Below are 23,861 nucleotides of genomic sequence, written 5' to 3'. Positions count from 1 at the left end.
CTAGGTCTGCACTATTTGACAAATTCAAACCTGAAATCGCAAACTGCTGCAATTTATCATATGCACTAGTCTTTTTTTTACAAAAGTAAAATATTCATAATGTAATTTAATAAATAAATAACTATGTTTACTTTGCTATCTAAATGAGGACATTCCATAGACATCAAATATTGTCAAAGGAAACACAAAAACCAACGAGCAATTACGGTTAAAATGATCATTTTCGATGTGCTCTATGTATGCGAGTTGATCAGTGTTCATATCTGAAAAAAAGCCTAAATTAAATCGGTTCATTTTATAAAGTGATCCTGTCTGTTCAAAAGATTTGGATTAAATCACACAATCTGTATGCATTACAATCTTTAATGGATTTATTTTCATTTCTGGATGAACCATCCCTTTAAAGGAAAGAATGAAGGTAACCAAGTTTCTGGTTCCCATTGTCTAAAATCTCTAAAATTATTAGCTCCATAATGCCACTCCCAAAAATAAAAAGATAGATAGATTTTTTTTTTTTTTTTTTTGGCTGGCATCACAATCACACTGATTGTCATTTATGTCTTATTTTATATAACAAAGTATTGAATAAGATTGCCTGTTACTTTCACTTCCCCTTGATTATTTGCACACAACCTTACAATGCACTTTCCAAATCCCTAAAATGAACTGGATTTCCCAATGCTACTGTAGAGCAATGACATTCTAGAAGAATTAATGTTACATATTCTCTCTTCCTGCTCACTCAGTAGAAGGCCCATTTGTGCTAAATGTACTGTGCACTCACTTGGTGGCAATGAATTTTGGACCTCTGAAAGTCTGAATATACAGCGCAGCATGTATCGATATAAGTATCATTATCAATGCATCTGGCTACAACAGAATCAACTAAAACATAGTTTCCCACCTGGCTCTGAGAATGCATCACTAACGTAGTCGTCTTTGTCACCCTCATAGTCCTCATCGTCGTCCTCCTCCTCCTCATCTTCCTCTTCATTCTCCGAGAGCTCATGTTCACTGCCAAACCCTTCATCATGGTCTTCATCATCTAGATCCAATCCCTCCTCCTCTTCTTCCTCTTCTTCGCCTTCTTCCTCCTCTTCTTCCTCCTCTTCCATGTCAGCAGTCGCCTCCCCTGCCAGCCTGGCCCTGGTTAAAAATAAAGAGTAGTTGTGCTCTTCCTCCTTTTTGTCAGCGGCAGACGCGTCGGATCCAAGGGCATTCACGGTGAGCAAGGTTTCACTTTCGGCAGTTGCAGGGAAGTGCAGTGTGTGTGGCACGGTCTTCAGGGTCCCTATTTCTGCACCAGGACAAGTCGGTACCTCACGTTTAGGTGTCTCCACTCTCTTTTCGCAGCTAATGGAGGATGCCGTGTTTGCAACAACGACGGCTGGATCCTCGCTGATCTGCGAAGCTGATGACTCATGCTCCTGGATAAGGGGAGAGGCAGAAATGCTAATCTGGGTGGAGCTCTCTACTATAGGCTTTCGTGGTAAGCTGATGCGTACCCTGGCTTTGCGCACATAATCCATGTTGTCCAGAAGTGCGGGAGAGGCTTTGCTAGGGCCTTGAAGCTGGGCCTTGGCCATTGTGTCAGTGCTGGAGGCAACAGGCCAGGTAGCTTTCTGGGATCCCTCAGGAAAGTCTGGCAGAAGGTTGCGACTAGATGAGGCGCTGTTTGCAGAGCTGCTGAGTTTGTTGGTCTTTTTGGCCATGGTGGGAGGTGGAAACAAAAGCTGCTTTTGACCCACCAGCAAATCCGGATGGTAAAGAGTGTCACAAACTGGCTGCGAGTCCTCACTGTTGAGCTGGGCCAGCGTCGGCGTCCGGCTTATCACCTCCTCATCCTGGTAAGGGCTAGAAAAGTCATCAAGGCCCAAGAAATCAACTTCCTTTGTGCCCCAGATATCACAACTGGTGAGGCGAGTGTATTTCGTCAAGTCCTCCCAGTATGTGTCCCACTGCTCAAAGTTTGAGCTATAAGCAGGGTCGTTGTCTGCTAGCTCAGGTAGATGATCCATGCTGTCTAAGTCTTTGCAGTCTCCGACTGTGAAAATATCTCCTCTAGGGCTCTGGCGACAAGTCATGTCACGATCCTGCAAACATTCAAAAATATAACTCAACTTTGTAGCAATTGTCATTAACATAACCCTGCGTAATCGCATTCCAACTTTTACATGGTCTAAACTTTACCTTGAGTTTGTAATTAAAGGGTTAGTTCACCCAAAAAATGAAAATTAGCCCATGATTTACATACCTTCAAGACATCCTAGGTATATATGACTTTCTTCTTTCAAACGAATCCAGTCAGAGTTATATAACAAAATGTCTTTGATCTTCCAATCCTTAGAATGGCACTCAGCGGGTGTTACAGTTCTTCAGTCCAAAAGAAGTGAAATCAAGTGCATCCATCCATAGTAAAACATGAATAAGACCACCTGTGGCAAATCGATGCGTTCTTGTAAGAACATATCCGTATTTAAAATGTTATAACCACTTTTCTGTAGCTTGCTCTAACTGTTGTACACAGAAGCTGTTCTGGGCAGATGACATAGGACATATGCGTAGCGCATGTGCCGGTGAAAATACGCTAGACTCACCAAAACCAATATTTGTTTACAAGAGCAAAGAAAAACCTCCTTTTGGCTTATATCAAAATCATCTGACATTTTTCTCTACAAATCCTCATTTTGTACTTCTAATTTGAGCCAAGTGTTTTGTTTCGTTCTCTCCTCTCTGTTTCTGCATTTGTCACTTCTCACCTGTGCAAATGCCCATACGTCCTACGTCTTTCCGCCCGGAATGAACGCATGTACGACAGTTACAGGAAAGGACAGAAAAATGTTTATAAATTTGTAAATATGTACATTTTTATTAAAGCAATGCATGGATTTGCTTCAGAAGGCCTCCATTAACCCACCCCTGGAGCTGTGTGAGGCGTGTTTTTTACTATGGATGTATTCGTTTAATATCACTACTTTTGGACTGATGAACTGTAACACCCACCGAGTGCCATTCTAAAGCTTGGAATAGCAAAGCCATTTTTTAATACAACTCTGACGGGATTTGTCTGAAAGAAGAAAGCCATATACACCTAGGATGACTTAAGGGTGACTAAATCATGGGCTAAGTTTAATTTTTGGGAGAACTTACCCTTTAGTTCTGAGTTGTCAGTTTTCAAGATTTTACACTGCTTATTTGTAAGCCCTGTGGTAATGTTCTTATTTTCATATTTATGAGGTTAGTAACTTTTACTTGACAAGTACAATATGAAGCCTGGTTTAATGACTGCTTGTCCATTTGTGGAAGATATTAGATTTCTCATATCACGGTTATTGTGGCCATAAGAATTCACGATGTCGATATATCGTGATATCTATAGAAACCTTGGGGGGAAAAAAGATATCAGTCATATCATTTTTTTTTTACTTTGTTTATTGAGTTTTCTTTTTCACCCAACGAACATAAGGATACTGATAAACGCAGGGCACAAGACTCTGGCTTTCTCCGTCTTCTTTGAAGCTCCTATGAAATAACAAGAGAGAGAGTACTGTCATGTTCAACAATATGATGAATAAATATCAATGGTAACATTTTACAATAAGATGTCATTTGTTAACATTATTGTATTAACTAATATGAATGAACATATTAAAAACATATTTATAAAAATGTATAAATCTTTGGTAATGTTAATAAAAATAGAGTCATTCATTGTTCATATTAGTTCACAGTGCATTGATGTTTACAAACATAACTTATGATTTTAATAATCCATAAGTAAATGCTGAAATTAGCATGAACTAAAATTAATAAATGTTGTGGAAATATTGTTAATTCTAAATGTTAAATAATGTAATTAACACATTAACTAATGAACTTTATTGAAGAATGACCGCAGATGAGGCATTAAGTGCATGGCTCTGCGACCATGTTAATATTTTACAAGTTTAATGTAGCAATTTGGTTGCTCAGTTTTTCGAGATCAGTTTTAATCGTATAACAGTTAACAGATTTGAACAAAGAAATAAAGTGTTACTAGCCACAGACCATATTGATTGCAAATACAAAAAAAGACAAGAAAATGTGTTACTTATTAATACAATACCCTTTACTTTAAGGGTTAGTTTACCCAAAAATCTAAATTATGTCATTAATGACTCACCCTCATGTCGTTCCAAACCCGTAAGACCTCCGTTCATCTTTGGAACACAGTTTAAGATATTTTAGATTTCTTAAAATATTTTTCTTTCAGTCCCTCCATTGAAACTGTGTGTACGGTCTACTGTCCATGTCCAGAAAGGTAAGAATAACATAATCGAAGTAGTCCATGTGACATCAGAGGGTCAGTTAGAATTTGTTGAAGCATCGAAAATACATTTTGGTCCAAAAATAGCAAAAACTATGACTTTATTTAGCATTGTCTTCTCTTCCGTGTCTGTTGTGAGATCGTTCAAAACACTGCAGTGTATGATATCTGGTTTGCAAACGAATCATTCGATGTAACCGATCTGAACTGAATCGTTTGAAACAGTTTGCGTCTCCAATACGCATTAATCCACAAATGACTTAAGATGTTAACTTTTTTTAATGTGGCTGACACTCACTCTGAGTTAAAATAAACCAATATGCCGGAGTTATTCATGTACTCAAACAGTACACTGACTGAACTGTTGTGAGAACTGAAGATGAACACAGAGCCGAGCCAGATAACGAATGAACGATTGACTCGTTCTCGAGTCAAGAACCATTTCTTTTGGACGCGTCCGATTCGAGAACCGATGAACTGATGATACTGCGCATGTGTTGTGTGATTCAGTGTTAAGCAGAATGACACCCAACATGTCTGAACCAAACTGTTTTTTCTGGTGATTGATTCTGAACTGAGCCCAGGTTAACCGAAGGTTTGAATGAAGGGCAATCATCGCCAATGACGTCATTACGTCGAGCGCAAATGAACCGGTGAACCGTTTTCTTAAACCGGTTATTTGAACTGTCCGAAAAAACTACTGGCGATCCGAAAACCGATGCTACTGGTTCTTGACTCGTGAACGAATCAATCTTTTGTATGTTATCTGGCTCGACTCGGTGTTCATCTTCAGTTCTCTCTTCACAGCAGTTCAGTCAGTGTACTGTTTGAGTAAATGAATTACTCCGGGATAATGCTTTATTTTAACTCAGAGAGAGTGTCAGCCACATTAAAAAAGTTAACAGCTTAAGTCATATGCGGATTAATACATATTGGAGACGCGAACAGTTTCAAATGTTTCAGTTCGATTTGGTGAACTGGTTCAAGAAGATCCGGTTACATCGAATGATTCGTTCGCGAACCGGATATCACTAAACTGCAGTGTTTTGAACGATCTCACAACAGACCCAGAAGAGAATACAATGCTGAATAAATTCGTAGTTTTAGCTATTTTTTGACCAAAATGTATTTTCGATGTTTCAAAAAAACTCTAACTTACCCTCTGATGTCACATGGACTACTTTGATGATGTTTTTCTTACCTTTCTGGACATGGACAGTATACCATACACACAGTTTCTATGGAGGGACAGAAAGCTCTCGGACTAATTAAAAATATCTCAAACTGTGTTCAAAAGATGAACAGATGTCTCACAGGTTTGGAACAACATAAGGGGGAGTCATTAGTGACATAATTTTGATTTTTGGGTGAACTAACCCTTTAACTCTCTGGTGCTCCTCATTTTGGAGTCACACTTGTGCTCTTAACGGTCAAAAGTTTCCGGAAACCTGTAATGTAACCTCTTATTTTTTTTCAATAAAACCATTCTAATTCATTTTTGTTTAATAATATTTTTTCTTTTGCATTTTGAAAGGGTTATGTGGTAATAATGAATATATGTGCAGTTTTTTGCAATTGAAAATAAAGTTGTTGTTTTTTTAAATAAATGTTTTCCCAAATATATTATTATTAATGCAGTATTTCAGGTTAAAATAGAGACTCAGCCATTCAACCCCCGATTTTGGAAGGCAGATAAACACAATCTGGTTATAAAAAAAAAAAATAAAAAAAAGAGTTTACTGTAATGGCATGTGTAACTTGGTGCCTGTATAGCTCTCTATCGAGCAGCTTGTGAATTGCCTAGTTGTTTTTAAACAACTGATTCAACATTTTTATTAGGTGTAAGAGTAAAACATACATTTAAACAATCTCAAAGTCTATTTCTTATCAAGTTTGCGATTTTTTGTTAAAAATAAGAGTCGAAGTGTTGGTTTTTGTATAATGATTACAATCAAACTAACCATTGTGTTACAAATAGAGAAAACAAGGAAGCATTTTTTTACCATTTTTTTTTTATTCAGAATTGAAATGCAACAGAAAAATTCAATTAATTCAATTTAAACACTTTATGTAAACAATTTTAAATGAACATTTATTTTTTGTAAAAGTAAAAAAGGAAACTACTATACTAACTATATACAATATTGTTTTATAATACTATATTTATAATTATATATTAAATATTATAAATAATATAATACATGCTAACTATAAACTGTACAGTAGATAACTGCTCTATGGATTGTAACAGAGGTCACAGATTAGAATCCAGTGACTTTTGCAAATGGAATTTTCACATTTCTTGAAAACAAAAGTGGTCTTTACATCCCTTGGGAGGCATCTTCGGCATCTTTTTTTCTCCATGGGGTCAGCCGTGGAGGGACCTGCTCTGGAGGTGTCAGCCATGGAGGGACTTGCTCTGGAGGGGCGAGTCGTGGGGGGACCTGCTCTGGAAGGGCGAGCCGTGGATGGACCTGCTCTGGAAGGGCGAGCCGTGGAGGGACACGCTCTGGAAGGGCGAGCGTGGAGGGACCTGCTCTGGAAGGGCGAGCCGTAGAGGGACCTGCTCTGGAAGGGCGAGCCGTGGTGGGACCTGCTCTGGAAGGGCGAGCCGTGGTGGGACCTGCTCTGGAAGGGCGAGCCGTGGATGGACCTGCTCTGGAAGGGCAAGCCGTGGAGGGACACGCTCTGGAAGGGCGAGCCGTGGAGGGACCTGCTCTGGAAGGGCGAGCCGTGGAGGGACACGCTCTGGAAGGGCGAGCCGTGGAGGGACCTGCTCTGGAAGGGCAAGCCGTAGAGGGACCTGCTCTGGAAGGGCGAGCCGTGGAGAGGTCAGCTGTGAAGGAACCTGCGAGCTGTGGAGAGGTCAGCTGTGAAGGAACCTGCTCTGGAAAGGCAAGCTGTGGAGGGGTCAGCCATGGAAGGACCTGCTCTGGAGGGGTCAGCCATGAAGGTACCTGCTCTGGAGGGGTCAGCCGTGGAGTGGTCAGCCATAGAGGGACACGCTCTGGAAAGGCGAGCCGTAGAGGGACCTGCTCTGGAAGGGCGAGCCGTAGAGGGACCTGCTCTGGAAGGGCGAGCCGTAGAGAGGTCAGCTGTGAAGGAACCTGCTCTGGAAAGGCAAGCTGTGGAGGGGTCAGACATTGAAGGACCTGCTCTGGAGGGGTCAGCCATGAAGGTACCTGCTCTGGAGGGGCCAGCCGTGGAGTGGTCAGCCATAGAGGGACCTGCTCTGGAAGAGAGAGACATGGAAGGGTTTGCAGTGGAGGGGCAGCTCTGGAAGGGCGAGCTGTGGAGGGGTCAGCCGTGAAGGAACCTCCTCTGGAAGGGACAGCCGTGGAGGAGTTTTCCCTGGAGGGACCTGCTGTGAAGGACCAGCTGCTTCATCTTCTTCCTGCAGTTTTCTCAGGAGAAGCAGACAGGCTGGTGTGCGTGTGCCATACTGCCTTGATTTTACATAAGGGGACACAAGCGCTCTCCATAACTCCTCCAGAAAAAACCTCCTCTTGTAGTTTGGGGCACTTTGTTTCCCTCCACAGCACGAATACATTATAGGCAGACACATCAAGCATATTATAGAATAGTGCCATCAGACAGCCATCAGTTTTCGTCCCACATGAATATGTTGCAACAGTTTGGGATATTGCACAAACACATACACAAAAATGTATTATATCTACTGTCAACTAGTGACAGTTCAATTCACTTTATATGCTAATTAGCTTAGACAATAACAATAATAAATGCAAAGTAGCAAATACCTTGTCAAGAGTGCCCACTCCACTTTTGGCTTTGTTGTAATCGAGAATCCTCTCACTTGCTTATTCTTGCCTCTTTGTGGATGGTGCTCATGACAAGCTCATTTTAATTTTTTTTAGCACAGAATGGCACAATGGTATGCATCTCTGTGAAAGCATATTTCGAGGAAAATTTAACCCTGTCTTTTGCCTTTGTCAAGGCATTCGGAAGCTCCAATGCTTGTTCCTGAGCATTGTTCCAAACATTCTTAATTTTTTTGAAGGATCTCTCTGCCAAAAGCATGTGATGAAAAAAAAAAATGTTGCATGTGACAATATGTCCTTGCAGGCCATGTATCATTTCCATTACTACTCGCTTGCCCAGGTTTCTCTCAGGTTGTGCTCCTGCAGGTTTGCCTGTGTGCACCTACATATTCCAGCAGTAGCTTGTTTTGGCATCACAGGTAGCCCAGATCCTGATGCCATATTTTCCAGGCTTACTTGAGATGTACTTTTTGAAAGAGCACCCGCATGAATGCAATCAGGCAGTCATCCACATTCACACTGAGATCAGGATTGTACATCAGAGGCAGTGTCTCCACCCATTTTTCCAGATGTCTCTGATAGGTGCAAACTTGTCAGTTTGTCTTCTCACATGTCTTGTTATTTTGTCATCAAATCTGACAACCCCTGACAGTTTGTGAAACATTTTCAATGGCATGGTGGCCTGAAAAATCGCCCTCCTCATCTCACCATCCCATAAGCTCCTTATTGTCTCATATTATCCAAATTTGCTATGTTACAGTTAATTTGTGTATGTGTGTATGGACGTGTGTGTGAGAGAGAGAGAGAGACAGTCAAAAAACATTCCATGGATTGTCAAGGGTTGTGAGGAGTTGCTCATGTTGTCGGAAACTGGGAGCTCTCACTTGCATGTCGCTGTACATTGCTTTAATTGTGTGAGGTGTAAATGGGTGTTTATGAATGGGTGTGTTTTTTAGGCCCCGTCCACACGGAGACGCGTTTCTGTGAATACGCACAAATTTTTTATCGGATAGGCGTTTCGTCCACACGGATCCGGCGTTTTCGCAAGGTGAACCCGCTATTTAAACCGGGCCCCAGAGTGGATAAATTTGAAAACGGCGTCTTTGCGTTTTCGTCTGGACGGCTAATCCGTATATTTTCTGAAACGATGACGTCATCAGCCCACCTCTCCCCCCTAGTCAGACACCTCTACTTCACGTAACAGCAACAAAAACATGAACAAACACTGAACGATTGTCTTTTTATTAACTAACATTAACACTGATTAATAAATGTATTGTTCTTTTGTGTACCACGCGCAAGGTTTATGAGCATAGTCCAAGTCTTCTTCTCTGTTTTTAGTATATCTCTGTGGCAGAATTACAGCGCCACATACTGGTCTGGCATGTATACTACATCATTTTGCATTTTACATCATGTGTGTGTGTGTGTGTGTGTGTAGGTGGAAGTGGCTATATCACACATTTAATGTTTTAGAGTGTCATCCCTTTACTGCTGTGTACTTTATTTCAGCATTGTGGCCGATCTGTAGATTGTACACAGAAAAATTATCTGAATGTTTGTGTGTTTGTCGATTTCCCATCAATTTCCTATGGTCGGTCATTTTGACCAAAGAGCACAAGTGTGACTATTTTTTTAAAGACAAGCCTTCTCGAATAGCCGTGCCCTCAATTATTTTTTTGTTTTTTTCACATTCCAAATGCCATAAAGTTTGGTACCATCCCGATGAGGCTGTGATTTTTTTTTAATTCAAAACTGTGATTGAAGAGCACCAGAGGGTTAAATATATGAACACAGAAAACCGCCTTTTAACAGGTTAATATAACATTTCCCATTCTATGACTAGTAAAATAATGGCAACTTACTCTGATGAACACGGCTCTCCTCGGAGCAGCTGTGAGCACTGTGATTTCTTCTTGTTTGACAGGTGTCAGCGTTAAGGCACAATAGTGCCACACATTCAACCGGGTAATGCTCAACCAGGTAATGGCGATGGAGTATTTAAATGTTGTATTATCATAAGAGAACTGTTCATTTTATGTATTGTGGTATATCAACACACACTAAATTAATATGATATCGATAATTGTTAGGGTTGTGTATTGCCAAGAATCTGGCGATACGATACATATCACGATACAAGGGTTATGATATAATATGTTGAGATACTGCAAGCAAGGCGATATAAGGATACTTCTTATTTTAGAAATAGGATATATTTCTAGGAAAGCAGTCATTAAGGACACACCACCTTATGCAAACTGTAGCAATAAATAAATAAATAAATAATTATTTACCCAGAACACAATGGGATCTGCATTTGTAATAATCAGTCCCAGTAACATTCAACTTACTGAACCACTTTTTGTGCAGTATGAGTAAAGAAGGTAAATATAAAGGTCTTAATAATTACATCTGCTTAATATCAACGAAAAATAAAGTGCTTACAGGATTCCTAAAGGATATTGAACCTTTCCACTTGGATTTCAAAGGTTTTTCAGTTTGTATTTATGTTCTGAGTGGAATTGCCGAAACCGCGACACATGCACCTCACAAACTTTACAAAAAGCCCCCGAAATTAGAGAAAGCTAGACCCTTAGCGCCCCCCTCGCTCCACGTGAGCCTCTTCACACGGGAGAAGGCAAGCGGTTGAACTAAGAAGGCGCCCGTTCCACATTCCCTCAGTGGACATTACCACAAGAGCCCAAATGACGGCACAATTAAGCTTTGAACACTGAAACAGGAATTGGGACAATTCGTTCATCCGCCATTACTAGCAGCGAACTATATTAATGCTAACATTAGTTGCGTGCCCTCATGCTAGTATTTCCTGTCACTCAGGATTTGTTCAGAGACGAAGACTGCCATCTAGTGGTCAGTATATAAACTCAAAACTCTAAAGTTTTATTTTATTTTTTTATATCTCGATATTCCGCTTTTGAGATTCAATACAGTATTGTCAAACAAAATATTATGAAACTCACCTGAATCAATATTTTCTCACACCCCTAATAATTGTTGCTTTGATTATCACATTATCGTCAATTTCAGCATATCGCGACACCCCTACTGTCAGTTTGTCCCTTTTATACGTGACCCAATGTGTAATCATTGCAGTAGATGAACTAAATGTAATACAATTTTCAGCGTTCCGGGCCCATTATAAGGGGCCTCAGCAAATGTCCAAGTGGGCCCCAAGAAGACTTGGGTGATTTCTAGACCTGGTAAAGTCATGCAAATTAATTATTTAAAACATCATGGTCAATTCCATAAAGAATATAAATTTTCTTGTTATGATCAGCTCTAAAATATGGCATCAGGCAGAAATTGTGTATAATTTACATGATTACGTCATGGCCACATTTTAAATAAGTGTGGTCACCATTTCATTCCCTCGTTTTAATTTGGTGAAATACAGCTACAATTTAACAAAGGAACAAATTAGTTATACATATCTTGTTTTTCTGTGTGCATATGTTCTGTAGTGTGAAAATCCTCTAGGTATAAATAAACCTAAATGAGTTATACTATGTGTATGAACTCACCAGTTCATACATGAAATCAGGGTCAGAACTGTTAGCCAACAGGTCTGTGCTGGTCAGTGCCTGGTCAGTAAAAGAGCAGTTTTGATAGGCATCCCCAAAGGGAGGATCCATTCCGCTAATGCTGGGCTGTAAGAAGAAAGCAAGAGAAGCATCCCATGACACCTATTTCAAAATACCTCAACGGGCACCCAAATTTGAATGAAATTTGGTCCATACCTGAGGCATTGCAGAGCACAGATCTTCAGTTCCTTGACGGAAACTTTTCTGCCACCTCCTTGGTCTCAGTCGCCCTATCTTTTCGTCAATCTTTGGAGGATATTTGATTTTAAACATAAAAAAGTAATTGTTTTTTAATACAGAGGCTTTAGCAGCACATTTAAGTGGGGCTGAGTTGTCCTTCTCTCTTGACTGTTATCTGTAGAAAGAAAACAGAACAGGAGAGCAGTTAGCTAGCACAAACGTTACAATAACACACACCATCTTCACAAACATCAGTGCACAAAACAGGACACTCGACCTGCACACTCTGGTAGAGCAAGTCTATAAACAAAATGTCACTTACAAGCTGTGAACTGGCAGAGACTATGAAACCCTAACAGGAAACAGCTGTCAAAAACAACTTTGAGCTGACATTAGAACAGCCACAGACAGGTTCATCTCATAGACACCAATGCATTTTTGCATCTGCAAACATCCGTAGAAAGAATGGGGTTTTCCTAAAAAGGTCCAGCTATGGTCGAAAAAGTTATGGAGGTTACCTGAGATCAATGGAGGAAAAGAAGGGAGCCCTAAATCGTGTTGGTCTGTGATAGTGCAAGAGCATCGAACACAAGGGCTATTTTTAAAACAACTCCGTCGGAACCCTTTCCCCTCGACAGACAGACAGCCATAGGCGGCGAGACCTGAAACGCTGGACACTCTTTGCATAACCAATCAACAATAATATGTCAGCGCATGTGAGGCTTGTGTTGGCCAGCTTCCGCGCTGAGCAAAACAATCCTGTCTGTCTTGTGCTTGATGACATCATTTCCTCCTGGTGCACAGAGCAAGTCAAATAAGCGCCTTATCACTCTTTAGCTTTGTGCACGCCAGGGTTTGCATACAGCCCACAGAACCAGAGTGAGAAATAAAAACACACCTCCCTTCAGCGCACCACTATTCTACTGTTTATTCACCAATAGCCTACTAAAATGATCTTTAATTTTAATCTCGGAGTGGTGCAAAACTTTGACTGGTTGTTAGGGCGCTCTGGTTGGGTTCAGCACATTGCTAAGAGGCATCTAGGGTGTTTTGGGTGGTTTCTAAGAAGTTGCTAGGGTTGTTTCTTACTGGCCAAGCCTCTTCAACAGGCCACACAATTTGAAGTATTGTTTTTGCCAACCCAAAAGAAGAGATCACAATTAAAGAACTGTACAACGACAACAGTGAGAGCTCCCAGTTTCCGACAACATGAGCGACATTAACCACTGACAACAGGATGTGGGAGTTTAACTTATAAATTTAACTTCATGCAAATGATCACCAACTCTTTGGAACAAATAGTACAAAATGGAGTAGAGCTCATAGGCTGACATCTCCTGCAGGATACGAGAGTTTGATTCAAGCAGTCATAACCCTTGTTTATAAGAGATTACGCACCACAGTAATTTAAATACAAACAGTCATTATCATTAACATTCATTATCATTTTTTATGGTCACCAGTTAATACTAATCAGGCCCTTAACTGAATACTCATAAAACCCACTCTCTTTGTCAGTGGAATATTGTGTTACAGTTTGTAGGTCAAACCAGAAGTTAGCATTAGCTTGGTTTCCTCCACCAAAACCCAACATGATTTTTCCATTGGCTTTTGGATGATTGCATGAAATAAGCTCTGTGACCAACAAGTGTTTATAGTTCTTAAAGCTGCAACACAATACTTGACTTTTGCCCAGATTTTTGGTCCAATTACAGGCTGGACATGTTGACCTTGGTAGCCAAAATTCAGAGCAAGTCTGCTGATTTGAGTTTAGTGCATTACGGCCACTCAGATTTAAAAAATCCTATAGTGTATTCCAGCCTTTACATGTTGTGTTATTGATTCTCATCATCACAACTGATTACAACTTTTATGAATAATAAAAACTAAATGCAATTTTCAAACATACAATAGTTAAACGTAGGGTATATACAAACTACACCAGTCACATGACTTCAACTTCACCAACATTAAGCTTCAGAAAACTCTGATACGGTATTTAAAAAACATTCTCCCTGAAATTTGTGTTAGAATATTAAGAGCACCATTATAAACATGATACGTCTGTAAATGTGAACTAGTAAATAGATGAGTTTACTGTTTGACTTTTAATGTCCAAGACCTCTGTAGTCCAGTGTAGCTTTTGCAAGACAAATCAACGCTTATAACAATTAAAATGCATAAACTATTAACAAAACACTGTTTTGTTTATGTTGCAGAATAAAACATAAAAATAAATTTTGTTAACCACATTATTGCAGGCTTTTACCCCCCAAGAAATTATTAAAAGTTCAGGACAATGAAACCATAGGTGCTAAATTTCTAACTTATTTCTGGGTTTTGGCAAACAAAAAAACATCATCTCAGAAACGCTTTATAGCTTTGCGGTAAAAGAAAGATAGGATTCTGTGAGGGAACAGAATCTTTGGATTGCTGAATTCCAGGAATAAGAATAAAAGGAACTTAAACACCGCAAAAGTTACAGTGAACTGACAGGTTCCTGTGACAAACCTACTGTCAGTATGAACATAAGTGTATACTACTGATTTGCATATACCACTCCTACAACTACCAACATGTAGACTATATTGGTCAAAACTGGGGCTGGGCTGTTAATGGACATTATTGAGCAATTCTGTCAGGAAGAGTGATAAGACATCTGCATTTGGAAACCGAAATGAGGAAGAGGCACATGCTCTCTGTATGAGCAATCCTGCCAAAATGTATGTCCACCTGTTGTTATAACTCATCTCAGCACGATCGCTATAAGGAGGGCAATGTGGAGGAACGTCTACCCAGCAGACCTACATTCATAGTACAGTATATCACTGAAGAGATCAGGATTTACACGTTATTTCCCAATATTAATTCTGATATGCTAGCCTAAAAAGACAAAATAGCAACACGTTTTATGATGTGAAAATACAGAAGGACAGATCATGGAACTGAGAGAAAGAGAAACGGAGCAGCTGATACTGATTATCTTGTGTAGTAAACAAGCATTGTTCTCATGAACACAAGTCCCTGAGCGGCTGAAATGAAAGGTCTCTCAATAGGATCGGACTATAGCTCAGAGGAAACATGATACCAGTGCTTTTGAAATGATGGTTTTGCACTGAATACCCTTGCCAGAAAATACCATTTTAAAATGTCAACTGATGGAGTATGAGGTTAGCCAATCAAATCCCAGTTTGAATGGGCAAAACTTCACCTCAGTGGGCAATATCACAAAATAAAAATTTAAATAGCATTGATTTAAAAGAAAAGAGGATGATTTCCATCACTGCAATATATGTAACCCTGGACCATAAAACCAGTCATAAGTAGAGGTCGACCAATATATCAGGCCGATATTTGTAATTTTTTAATATATCGGCATCGGCCAATATCCGTGTTTAGTAGCGCCGATTTAAAGTCAGGCACGTCGGCGGGCAGCCCAGTGTTATTGGCGCGGTGGAAAGTGCTGCTGCTGGATTCTGTGGGGATTCATGTGAAGCACCCCAAGACAAAACTTTTGGAAGATTCAACAACTGCCCTGGGAGATAAAGGGAGTCAGAGAATTTCACTCTGTAAATGGGGTGAAGAAGTTGTCAGCTCTTACAAACACTGCCGCGTGATTGAGGGCTCCGTTACTCCGCCCCGCTCACAGACAGCACCGCGCTCTGAGAGACAGCTGTCCTGGAGCTGCCCCAGAATGGTGAATGACATGTGTTCGGAAGCATGGTTTGATGCAGACAATAACCAGTTTTCCATCCAACTCATTTGTATTTAGGGATGCCAATATTCGATAATTTCCATGATCGATCGTCGTTTAAATTAACGATCAATCAATGCTGCAAAATGCGTCTGCAGCGGTATTATTATTATGTGCAAAAGCCACTTGGTAAAAAAGCTTTCTCATCCGAATTAAAGGGGTTTTAGTCTGAATAAAATGCTAGTAGCAGGACTGTAAAATGAATAGATGTGATTATGATCATTTGATAAAATTGAGAGAGCGCGCCATACATTGGAGATCATCTTTGCTGACTGTTTCTCGTCGAGGAGACCACTGAATGTGCCTCGTTAAATGGTTTCGTGGTGCTAGTTGTTGTATTTTAAAACGCAACTGCAATGTTTTCAAATGACACTATAGTAGTGGTGCAACGGATCATCATTGATCCTTGATCCGTTCAGATCAATATCTTCGGTTCAGCATAAACGTGACCCGCGGATAGACTTATGAAAAAAAATAAAAAAAAAAGTTGCGCATGTTCAGTCCACCCTCAGCGGTCATGGCGAGCGGAGGAACGGAGGAGCTTGAACGCCCCGCGCATTTTGGCTTCCCTGTCAGATATAATGATGAAGGAAAGAGGTTAGAGTGAAAAGATTGTGCCAGATCTTTATGAACAGGAGAAGAAAAAAAATTGTGGATAAACTATCCCGAGCATCCTCTGTTGCGCTCACGACAGACGGGTGGACGTCCAGGGGGACGGAGAGATATGTGACGATAACTGCTCACTTCATCACAGCAGACTGGGAGATGAGAAATCCGGCTTTTATGTTAAAAAGAAGATATTATGCCATGTGCACTTTGTTGATTTCATATATTTTAATTTAATAATTGAATGTTAAAATTTTTTTTTTTTTAAACGTATGTTTATTTGTCTTGGCCTTTTTTTTTTTTTTTTGCTGACCCGAAAAATGATCCGATGCATACGAGGTACGAGCGAGCGCGGGTTTGACTAGATGTATTTGGAGGTTATTGCTCACGTCTCGTTCTGCACATATCCAAATGTTTCCATATTCGCAATGTATCTGAATGTTAAACTATATATATTTTTTTTTTTTTTATGTAAACTAGACGGAAAATATCATCCTCTTCACATGAGCAAAAACGTCCTTGGCATAACAGCAGAGTGGACCGGTATAATACGGTCTATTTAAACGGACCAGTGTAACCTTTTATATGTTTGGTTGACTGTACTTTATTTTAATAATGAAGAGACTGCGATGTAATTTTGAAATTAGAATGCACTTTAGATGTTCTGTGTCATTTATACCAAACACATGTTGCTGGTTGGTAGTGTGTTTGCAGCACTAATATTTGAATTTATTTAAATATATATTTGTGTTTACATTTATGTTCCAACAAACTTGAAAAATTCTACTTGATAAATGCTCAAAAACTTTTATGTAAATGATTGACATGTATATAATTTAATACTTGGTCAGTTTATTAATTTGTTTGGTTAACTTTGGATAAATTTTTTATTTTAATACCGTGCAGTACACAAAATTACGATTCGAGAGATGGTTCAAGTCAGTGCTCAATAAATGATGATAAGTTTAGAAATTTTGTGCATCCACTTATTATTAGTGTGACATTTTAGCATGCAAATGAAGGGGAAAACTTCAAGATATCGGCCCTAAACATCGGCATCGTCGTCGGCTATAGAAAAAACCATATCGGTCGATCTCTAATCATAAGGGTCAATTTTTTAAATAATTAAGCTTTACATTGATGTATGGTTTGTTAGGATCAGACGATATTTGGCCAAGATACAACTATTTGAAAATCTGGAATCTGAGGGTTCAAAAAAAAAAAGAATAATTGGAGAAAATTGTCCTAATTGAGTTCTTAGCAATGCATATTACTAATAAAAAATGTAGTTTTGCCAGTAGGAAATTTACCAAATATCTTCATGGAACACTATCTTTACTTAATATCCTAATTAGGGGTGCACGATATATATCGGCCGATGATTAATGCGCATCTTATCAGTAAAGACAGTTATATAATCAGCGGTAAATTCCATCAGGTGCGTGATTTCACATAGAGCCGTTGTTCACTTGATAAACTGTGCAAATCAACATTCATTATCAGCTTGGATTTGCGCAGCTTGTCAGTTAACAACGGCTCTGTGTAGTAACAACCAGCTTTATTGACGAGATGCGCATTAATCATCAGCCAATATATATTGTGCACCCCTAATTAGGTCTGGACAATTATGGGCTAAAATCAAAACCTCGATTAATTGAACATTTTACCTCAATTACGATTAATGAATGATTATTTTTTTCTGTTTTGTTTTATTGCCCTCATAGTTCACTGACAAGGTTTGTACTGTAAATATGATTGACTATTAAAGGCGAGATATTTTTCCTATTAAAAGAGCGATCTGACATCATAGCTCACTATCAGCAGTTATTTTATCTATGTTCGTAACATTTCTTACAGATTGCTCAGTGTAAGAGATAAATAAAGATCAGATAAAGATAAATTATCACAGTACCAGTACGAGTGATTGCGTGTGTGAATTAGTCATACCGTCTATTATTGTGAAGCTGTGGGTTGTAAATAGCCTAGTTCCTTCAAAAGTAGAAAAATATGCTAAAATAAGTTTTGAGATTCTAAGCTGCTGTAACGATCACTTTTATGGTAATCGTAGAGGGTGTCTGAGCTTGAACTGATAGGTGGGGAAAGGAGTTACCCGCTCTACCGATCTCTGAGTTTAATCTTTTCTTTTGTGACTGGAGTTAGATGTTTGTATACTTCTTTTCTTTTCCTCACTTGACTCCCCATGTATGCGGACGAGTGTGTGATGTTTAAGTACTTTTATTAAACAGGATAAAAAAAACTAAATAACCGGCATGGGAAAATTATGTCGGTTAGAGGTTCTGAATTTCGGTTTTGATTATTTTTTGATTAATCGTCCAGCCCTACACCTAATCCTAATGATTTTGGGCATAAAATAAAAATCTATTATTTTGACCCATGCAATGCATTGTTGATTATTGCTACAAATATACCATAGCGACTTATGACTGGTTTCGTGGGCCAGGGTCACATATACTCGTATATATAATTGTATAATGCACACTATTCATCCTAAATTTGGGGTTGTTAAAGGAATAGTTCAGGTCATCCTTAAAAATATTCTTGTTTGCCGTAACCTGACCGACCCTGTCAATTTAGGACCGACTCAAATTTGTGTACATTTGCGTGAAGACCGACCAATTTTTTTTTTTACTCTTCAAACAACTAATACAAAAGCAATAAAATAATATTAATTATATTTTAGTAAGTATTGTAAATATATAAATTGCCTAGGCCTACATACAAATGAAGGCTACGTTCTTTCTTTAAAAAAACCTGTGACGTCATCTATGTTTACACGGATGTCACACTATAGCCTGTGCATTCGCTTCATCAGTTCGTCTCCTTTCATTCACTGTCAGAGCCAATGGTTTGCGCTTGGTAATGATGGCTGCGGCTGCAGTGAACAAAATGTCCGCGGTCACTGTTCAAACGTCATACAGGTTCGGGCACCATAATACATCTAAAACATTCATTAAAACAGCTTGACACCGCTTTAACTTGGCACGAATTTCTGGAAAAACTGTGCCCAGATCTTTTCCCATTCCTTCTCCTGTCTAGTCTAAAACCGTGACCGTGTCGACTGTCATTTTATGCTCGAAAATCTATTGCACAAATCAACCCACACAAGTTTCGAAAATGAAAATAGGAAATTGATTTTAACGACCTTCTCTCGGAGCGCGTCCAGTTTTTTTTTTTTGGAACACGCGTCACATAGCAGCTGCACACATGTACATATACACACATGTATAACAGCAAATAATACTTCTGCACAATGTTTCTATTTTTACAACAGAAATGTGAATTCTGCCGGTATTCAGACAGCAGCTGTCAATTAATCCATCACTGCGGGTCTCAGATTCACGCCCCACCCGCTCAGCCCCGCCCTCGGTTCGTCAGGTTCACGCCCCACCCTCGGTTCGTCCCCTCTATCTCCACACTTTTCATAATTTTTCAAATATTGCCAGTGGGTGGAGTCAGGCTCTGACCAGGGGTTCAGTTACACTTTAAAGAAGGCTCTTATACTCAAGGCGGTGTTTATTTGCCAAAAATAAAGTTAAAGCAATACTGTGGTTAAATGTTATTACAATTTGCAATAACTGCTTTCTATTTTAACTAGGGCTGCACGATTAATCGAATGTGATTGTCATGCGTTTCTGTGATTAGCAGTAAATAACCATTCCCTGCTTTCAAATGGAGTGGCACTTACTACACAGAGCCGTAAGTTCTCAGACAAGCTATGCAATATCGCGTTCATAATCGCAGTTGAATCGCATGTGGTTATGAACGCGATATTGCGTAGCTTGTCGGCAAACTACTGCTAATCACGGAACTGGCTTTACTAACAAGACATGCATGACGATCGCATGCGATTAATCGTGCAGCCCTAATTTTAACATTTTTTAATCTAATACATCCTTGTGATAGCAAAGCTACATTTTCAGCGGCCATTATGCCAAATCGTTAGTTTCCCAGAATCATTCAGAAATCACTGATTTGCTGCACAAGAAGCATTTTAATTATCATCAATGCTGAAAACAGTTCTGCTGCCTAATTTTTTTGACTGGTAGTGTATAAACAAGTAGCAAGGTTAGATTCATGAACGGATTCATAAAATTGTTCTGAATGATTCATTCATGAATCGGACTGAATACGAACACGTCCAACAGGTAAGGACCCAGCATAGACACTGACCATCTCTATTGAACTCAAATTGTTTGCCGAGAACTAACAACTGATCTTAGCAAACATTTGGCTGCCAAGGTGGCAAAGCAGTTAATTTCATAGTTATTAAAACTATTTACATTGTTCATACAACTTTCACTGAATGCTCATTAGCCCTAACTATTATGCACTTTAATCAGTATGACACAAATCAAAGCAACATTGACCTCAGATATTATAAAACACACCTGTAAAGTAAACCAGATCAGATAATACATAATGGATGATATATGAGCCCATCCATGTACTTGTAGTGTCTCTTGATTTCAAAATCATCCCTTTTGAGGGGTTAATTGCACGAAGTGTCGTGACATACTTCTAATTTAAAATAATGTGGTTCACTTGTTTTCGTTCAAGTATGTTTACAATCTACAGCAGTCACCTAGTTCCTAAAAAAGCCAAACACAGCGGCGTGTAAACGTACAGTTCAAACCAAGCATAGGACACATCACTGTGGGTCAAAGTAGACTAGTAAAGAGTTTATTACCAGTGCTCCTTGAGTGAAACAACTACACTTCAAATACAGCAACGCTCCATTGTGTCGACATCCTCCTGACGCACTAAATCATTGTTTATAAACAAAAAATGTTTTTGTATGCATATATATATATATATATATATATATATGTGTGTGTGTGTGTGTGTGTGTGTGTGTGTGTGTGTGTGTGTGTGTGTTAGTTGCACTAAATGCTTTTACCAGAAATGCAGCAATTGTACCAAACAGAACAGTGGAGTAGTTGTGAAATGTTTGAAACTACCAAAGAGGTTTTAAATGAAAGCAATCAATATTAAAAAGAAAGTATGGTATATTTTATCATGACAACTATCAACAATATTCATATTCTGTCCATTTAAAAGTTGTTTATAAAACTGAAACTTAACAATTTTTTTGCAGCGTGCACTTAAGTCACCACTTTGCTATGCTCAAGCTGAAGAATCTTAAGCGTAGGCGTGCTGTGATTAAACTGGTGGCCTTTGCGTTAAAGCTACAAAACAGAATGGCTAATACACAGGAAGTAAAACAAGAGTATATTACAATTCATATTTACCTTAGACATGTCTTATTAGCGCCAAGGTCTGTCTGCACCTTAATAGGACAGTCTGAGTTAATTACAAACAAGCTTGCATTTTGCAGTCCAGCCTTCAAGTGGACAGACTTACTCTGCAAATGTCAGAGGTCTCTGCATGCGGAGATGGCAGAAGTAGTAAACACCAGCCTCTCAGTCAAGGACAACTGAAGCAATTTTAAAAAACAGCTGAAATGGTGCATATATTCAGCAAAATGCTCCTTGCATTATTGTTTTCTGGTTGACTAATGAACAAGCTTTGTGCATTGAATGGCTTTCTCGAAATAAATGTTACAGGTAACGGACTCACCATGAGTTTACTGCAACACATTAATATCATGTTAATATCAACCATGTTAATGTGCAAAACGCTGAAGTTGTTTTGATCATCTGATCACTTGTTTCAGAAAACACTGTGTAAATACTGCATAAAATGTGCAATAAATGTATAGGAATATAATAAATAATAAAAGTACATTTTGACGTGAACTAGTTTTTTTTTTATCTAATTTCACAATTGGCATCTGAGAAGTTCAAGGCTGGGTAAAACACATAATTGATCACGTATTCAAATTAGGATGAACCTTTACAGAATAAACAAAATACAAGCTGCATTTCAGAGTTGACTGTTCGACTTTTAGCAGTTTAATATTTCATGAGAATTAAAGTTGTCTATCAAAATTATTCACTTTTCTGTCTATTCATCAAGCTTCACGTGCGTTTGTAATAATAAACTGCGAATATAACCTTGCAGAAGTAATGTCATGTGACCACCCCTGCACTGTTTACATGAAGACAGAATGTCCTAGAAGCTCACATTTTCACACTTCAGAGACCTCGCCGGTTAGTCGCATCTAAAACGAATGGCACTTAAACGCTTAGCGTAATTTGATCGTTATGGTCAATAACATTCTTTATTCTGACCTACTAACACTTAACAACACATTGAACTCACCATGGCCCCGTTCAAAAACAAAAAGCTTCAACCTACCCCGTCGCGTATCTGCGCCAACACCCACATAGTGGCGCTTTCTGATTGGCTGTATGCAAATTTTATAGCCCGCCTCCGCGACCAAACAATTGAACCTACAGGATGTCAATCAAGCACAATTACACATAAACGTCCCGCCTCGTAGCGTTTGGTTGAGTCGAGGAGAAACAAACAATATTGCAGGCCTTCCTCGTGTCACGTAAACAGATGAAATACAAAACATTATCTCCTCATAAACTTTTAATTTACACAAACACTAAATTTTGAAGTTTTCACAACGCAGCTGGCAAATGAACACAATTTCGCGATAAAATGACTCGTTAAGACGGATAACAAATTGCGTTTTAAAGCGTTCGAGCTTCTTTTGATGCACAATCAAAACTATTTTAAATCGTATCGTTAACGTTAGTTATCTATCTGCTAAAGGCTGACTAGATATTGCAGAGACTATCGTGTTTCCATTTGACTTTGCATCATGCTGATGGGGGCGTGCACCTTACAGACTTCATGCCAGTTAATTCTAAGGCATCGTAAAATCATCAGTGAATACAAAGAAAAAAAACTTGATCACCACATACATGTATCAGATCACCTCATTGTAATATATTTCTGATAAACAGATATACACAACTTTCAAACAATGGTACAAAATGTTCCTGAACGCTTTAAGTCCATGACAGGGATTTCAGAAAACCAACCTAATAATTGATGTCCGGAAAGTTTCTCTTAAAACAATAATTTTCGATTCTAAGAACCTATACTTAATACATTTGATGTATACAATCAGCTTATTTATCTCCAAAAAGTGCAGTGATGGGGTCCAAGCAATGTTCAAGAAGATCTCGAGTACTTGAAAGCTAACAAACATCTTACTCAGCAGCAATGACTGGCCAGATAAGCAACCACGAGACAAATATATTGATCTAAAAGAACACACCGTCACCTCAAGCTGCAAAAACACTCAGCACATCGCTGTATCAAGCGAGGGGAACAGTCGAGGACAGGTTAGGGTTTAAAGAGGAACTATTTCGCTGCTTTCACACTATGGCCTCCGTGTCCCTCCCCTCTGCTAGCGAAACTTAGCCAGAGAGCTAACTCCAAGTGACAATGTTTTTATTATCCTTAAACAACAATCCTCACACACTTCACAGCGCTGTCATAGTCAGAAAGATGACTCACCTTTAAGCTACCCATTTACTAGTACAAAAAAGGCTGTAATTCCGATTTTATCCGTCTTTCGGAAAACTTAATGTCAATTGTTTTCAATTCACGCCGTCTTCCTCTCTGTTTTTTTTGTGTGTGTGTGTGTGTGTGTTCTTCCTGACGGGTTTCTAGAATGCTCGTGACTG

At 39.1% G+C, this 23,861-nt stretch overlaps 1 protein-coding gene across 3 annotated transcripts in view; it reads right to left on the bottom strand.

Annotated features, from left to right (window-relative positions):
- The window catches only part of LOC113038185 (CREB3 regulatory factor-like), a 29,074-nt gene extending 5,228 nt beyond the window's left edge, over positions 1-23,846 (bottom strand). The window contains exons 1-4 of one of the 3 annotated variants that reach the window (XM_026195435.1): positions 23,692-23,846; positions 11,850-12,048; positions 11,634-11,759; positions 905-2,093 (exon numbers count right to left, since the gene is read on the bottom strand). In XM_026195435.1, coding sequence (XP_026051220.1) covers positions 905-2,093; positions 11,634-11,759; positions 11,850-11,966 — 1,432 coding nt within the window. In that variant the 5' untranslated portion in view covers positions 11,967-12,048; positions 23,692-23,846. Of the gene's footprint in view, positions 1-904; positions 2,094-2,254; positions 2,372-11,633; positions 11,760-11,849; positions 12,049-21,503; positions 23,642-23,691 lie in introns of those variants that run through there. The other 2 variants (XM_026195436.1, XM_026195437.1) reach the window with 2 other exon arrangements.
- Positions 23,847-23,861: the final 15 nt, after the last annotated feature.

Source organism: Carassius auratus, chromosome 21 (genome assembly GCF_003368295.1).
Source record: "Carassius auratus strain Wakin chromosome 21, ASM336829v1, whole genome shotgun sequence".
Lineage (NCBI taxonomy): Eukaryota > Metazoa > Chordata > Actinopteri > Cypriniformes > Cyprinidae > Carassius > Carassius auratus.
The sequence above is the reverse complement of the archived record's forward strand: the minus strand, read 5'-3'. Positions and strand labels throughout refer to the sequence as shown.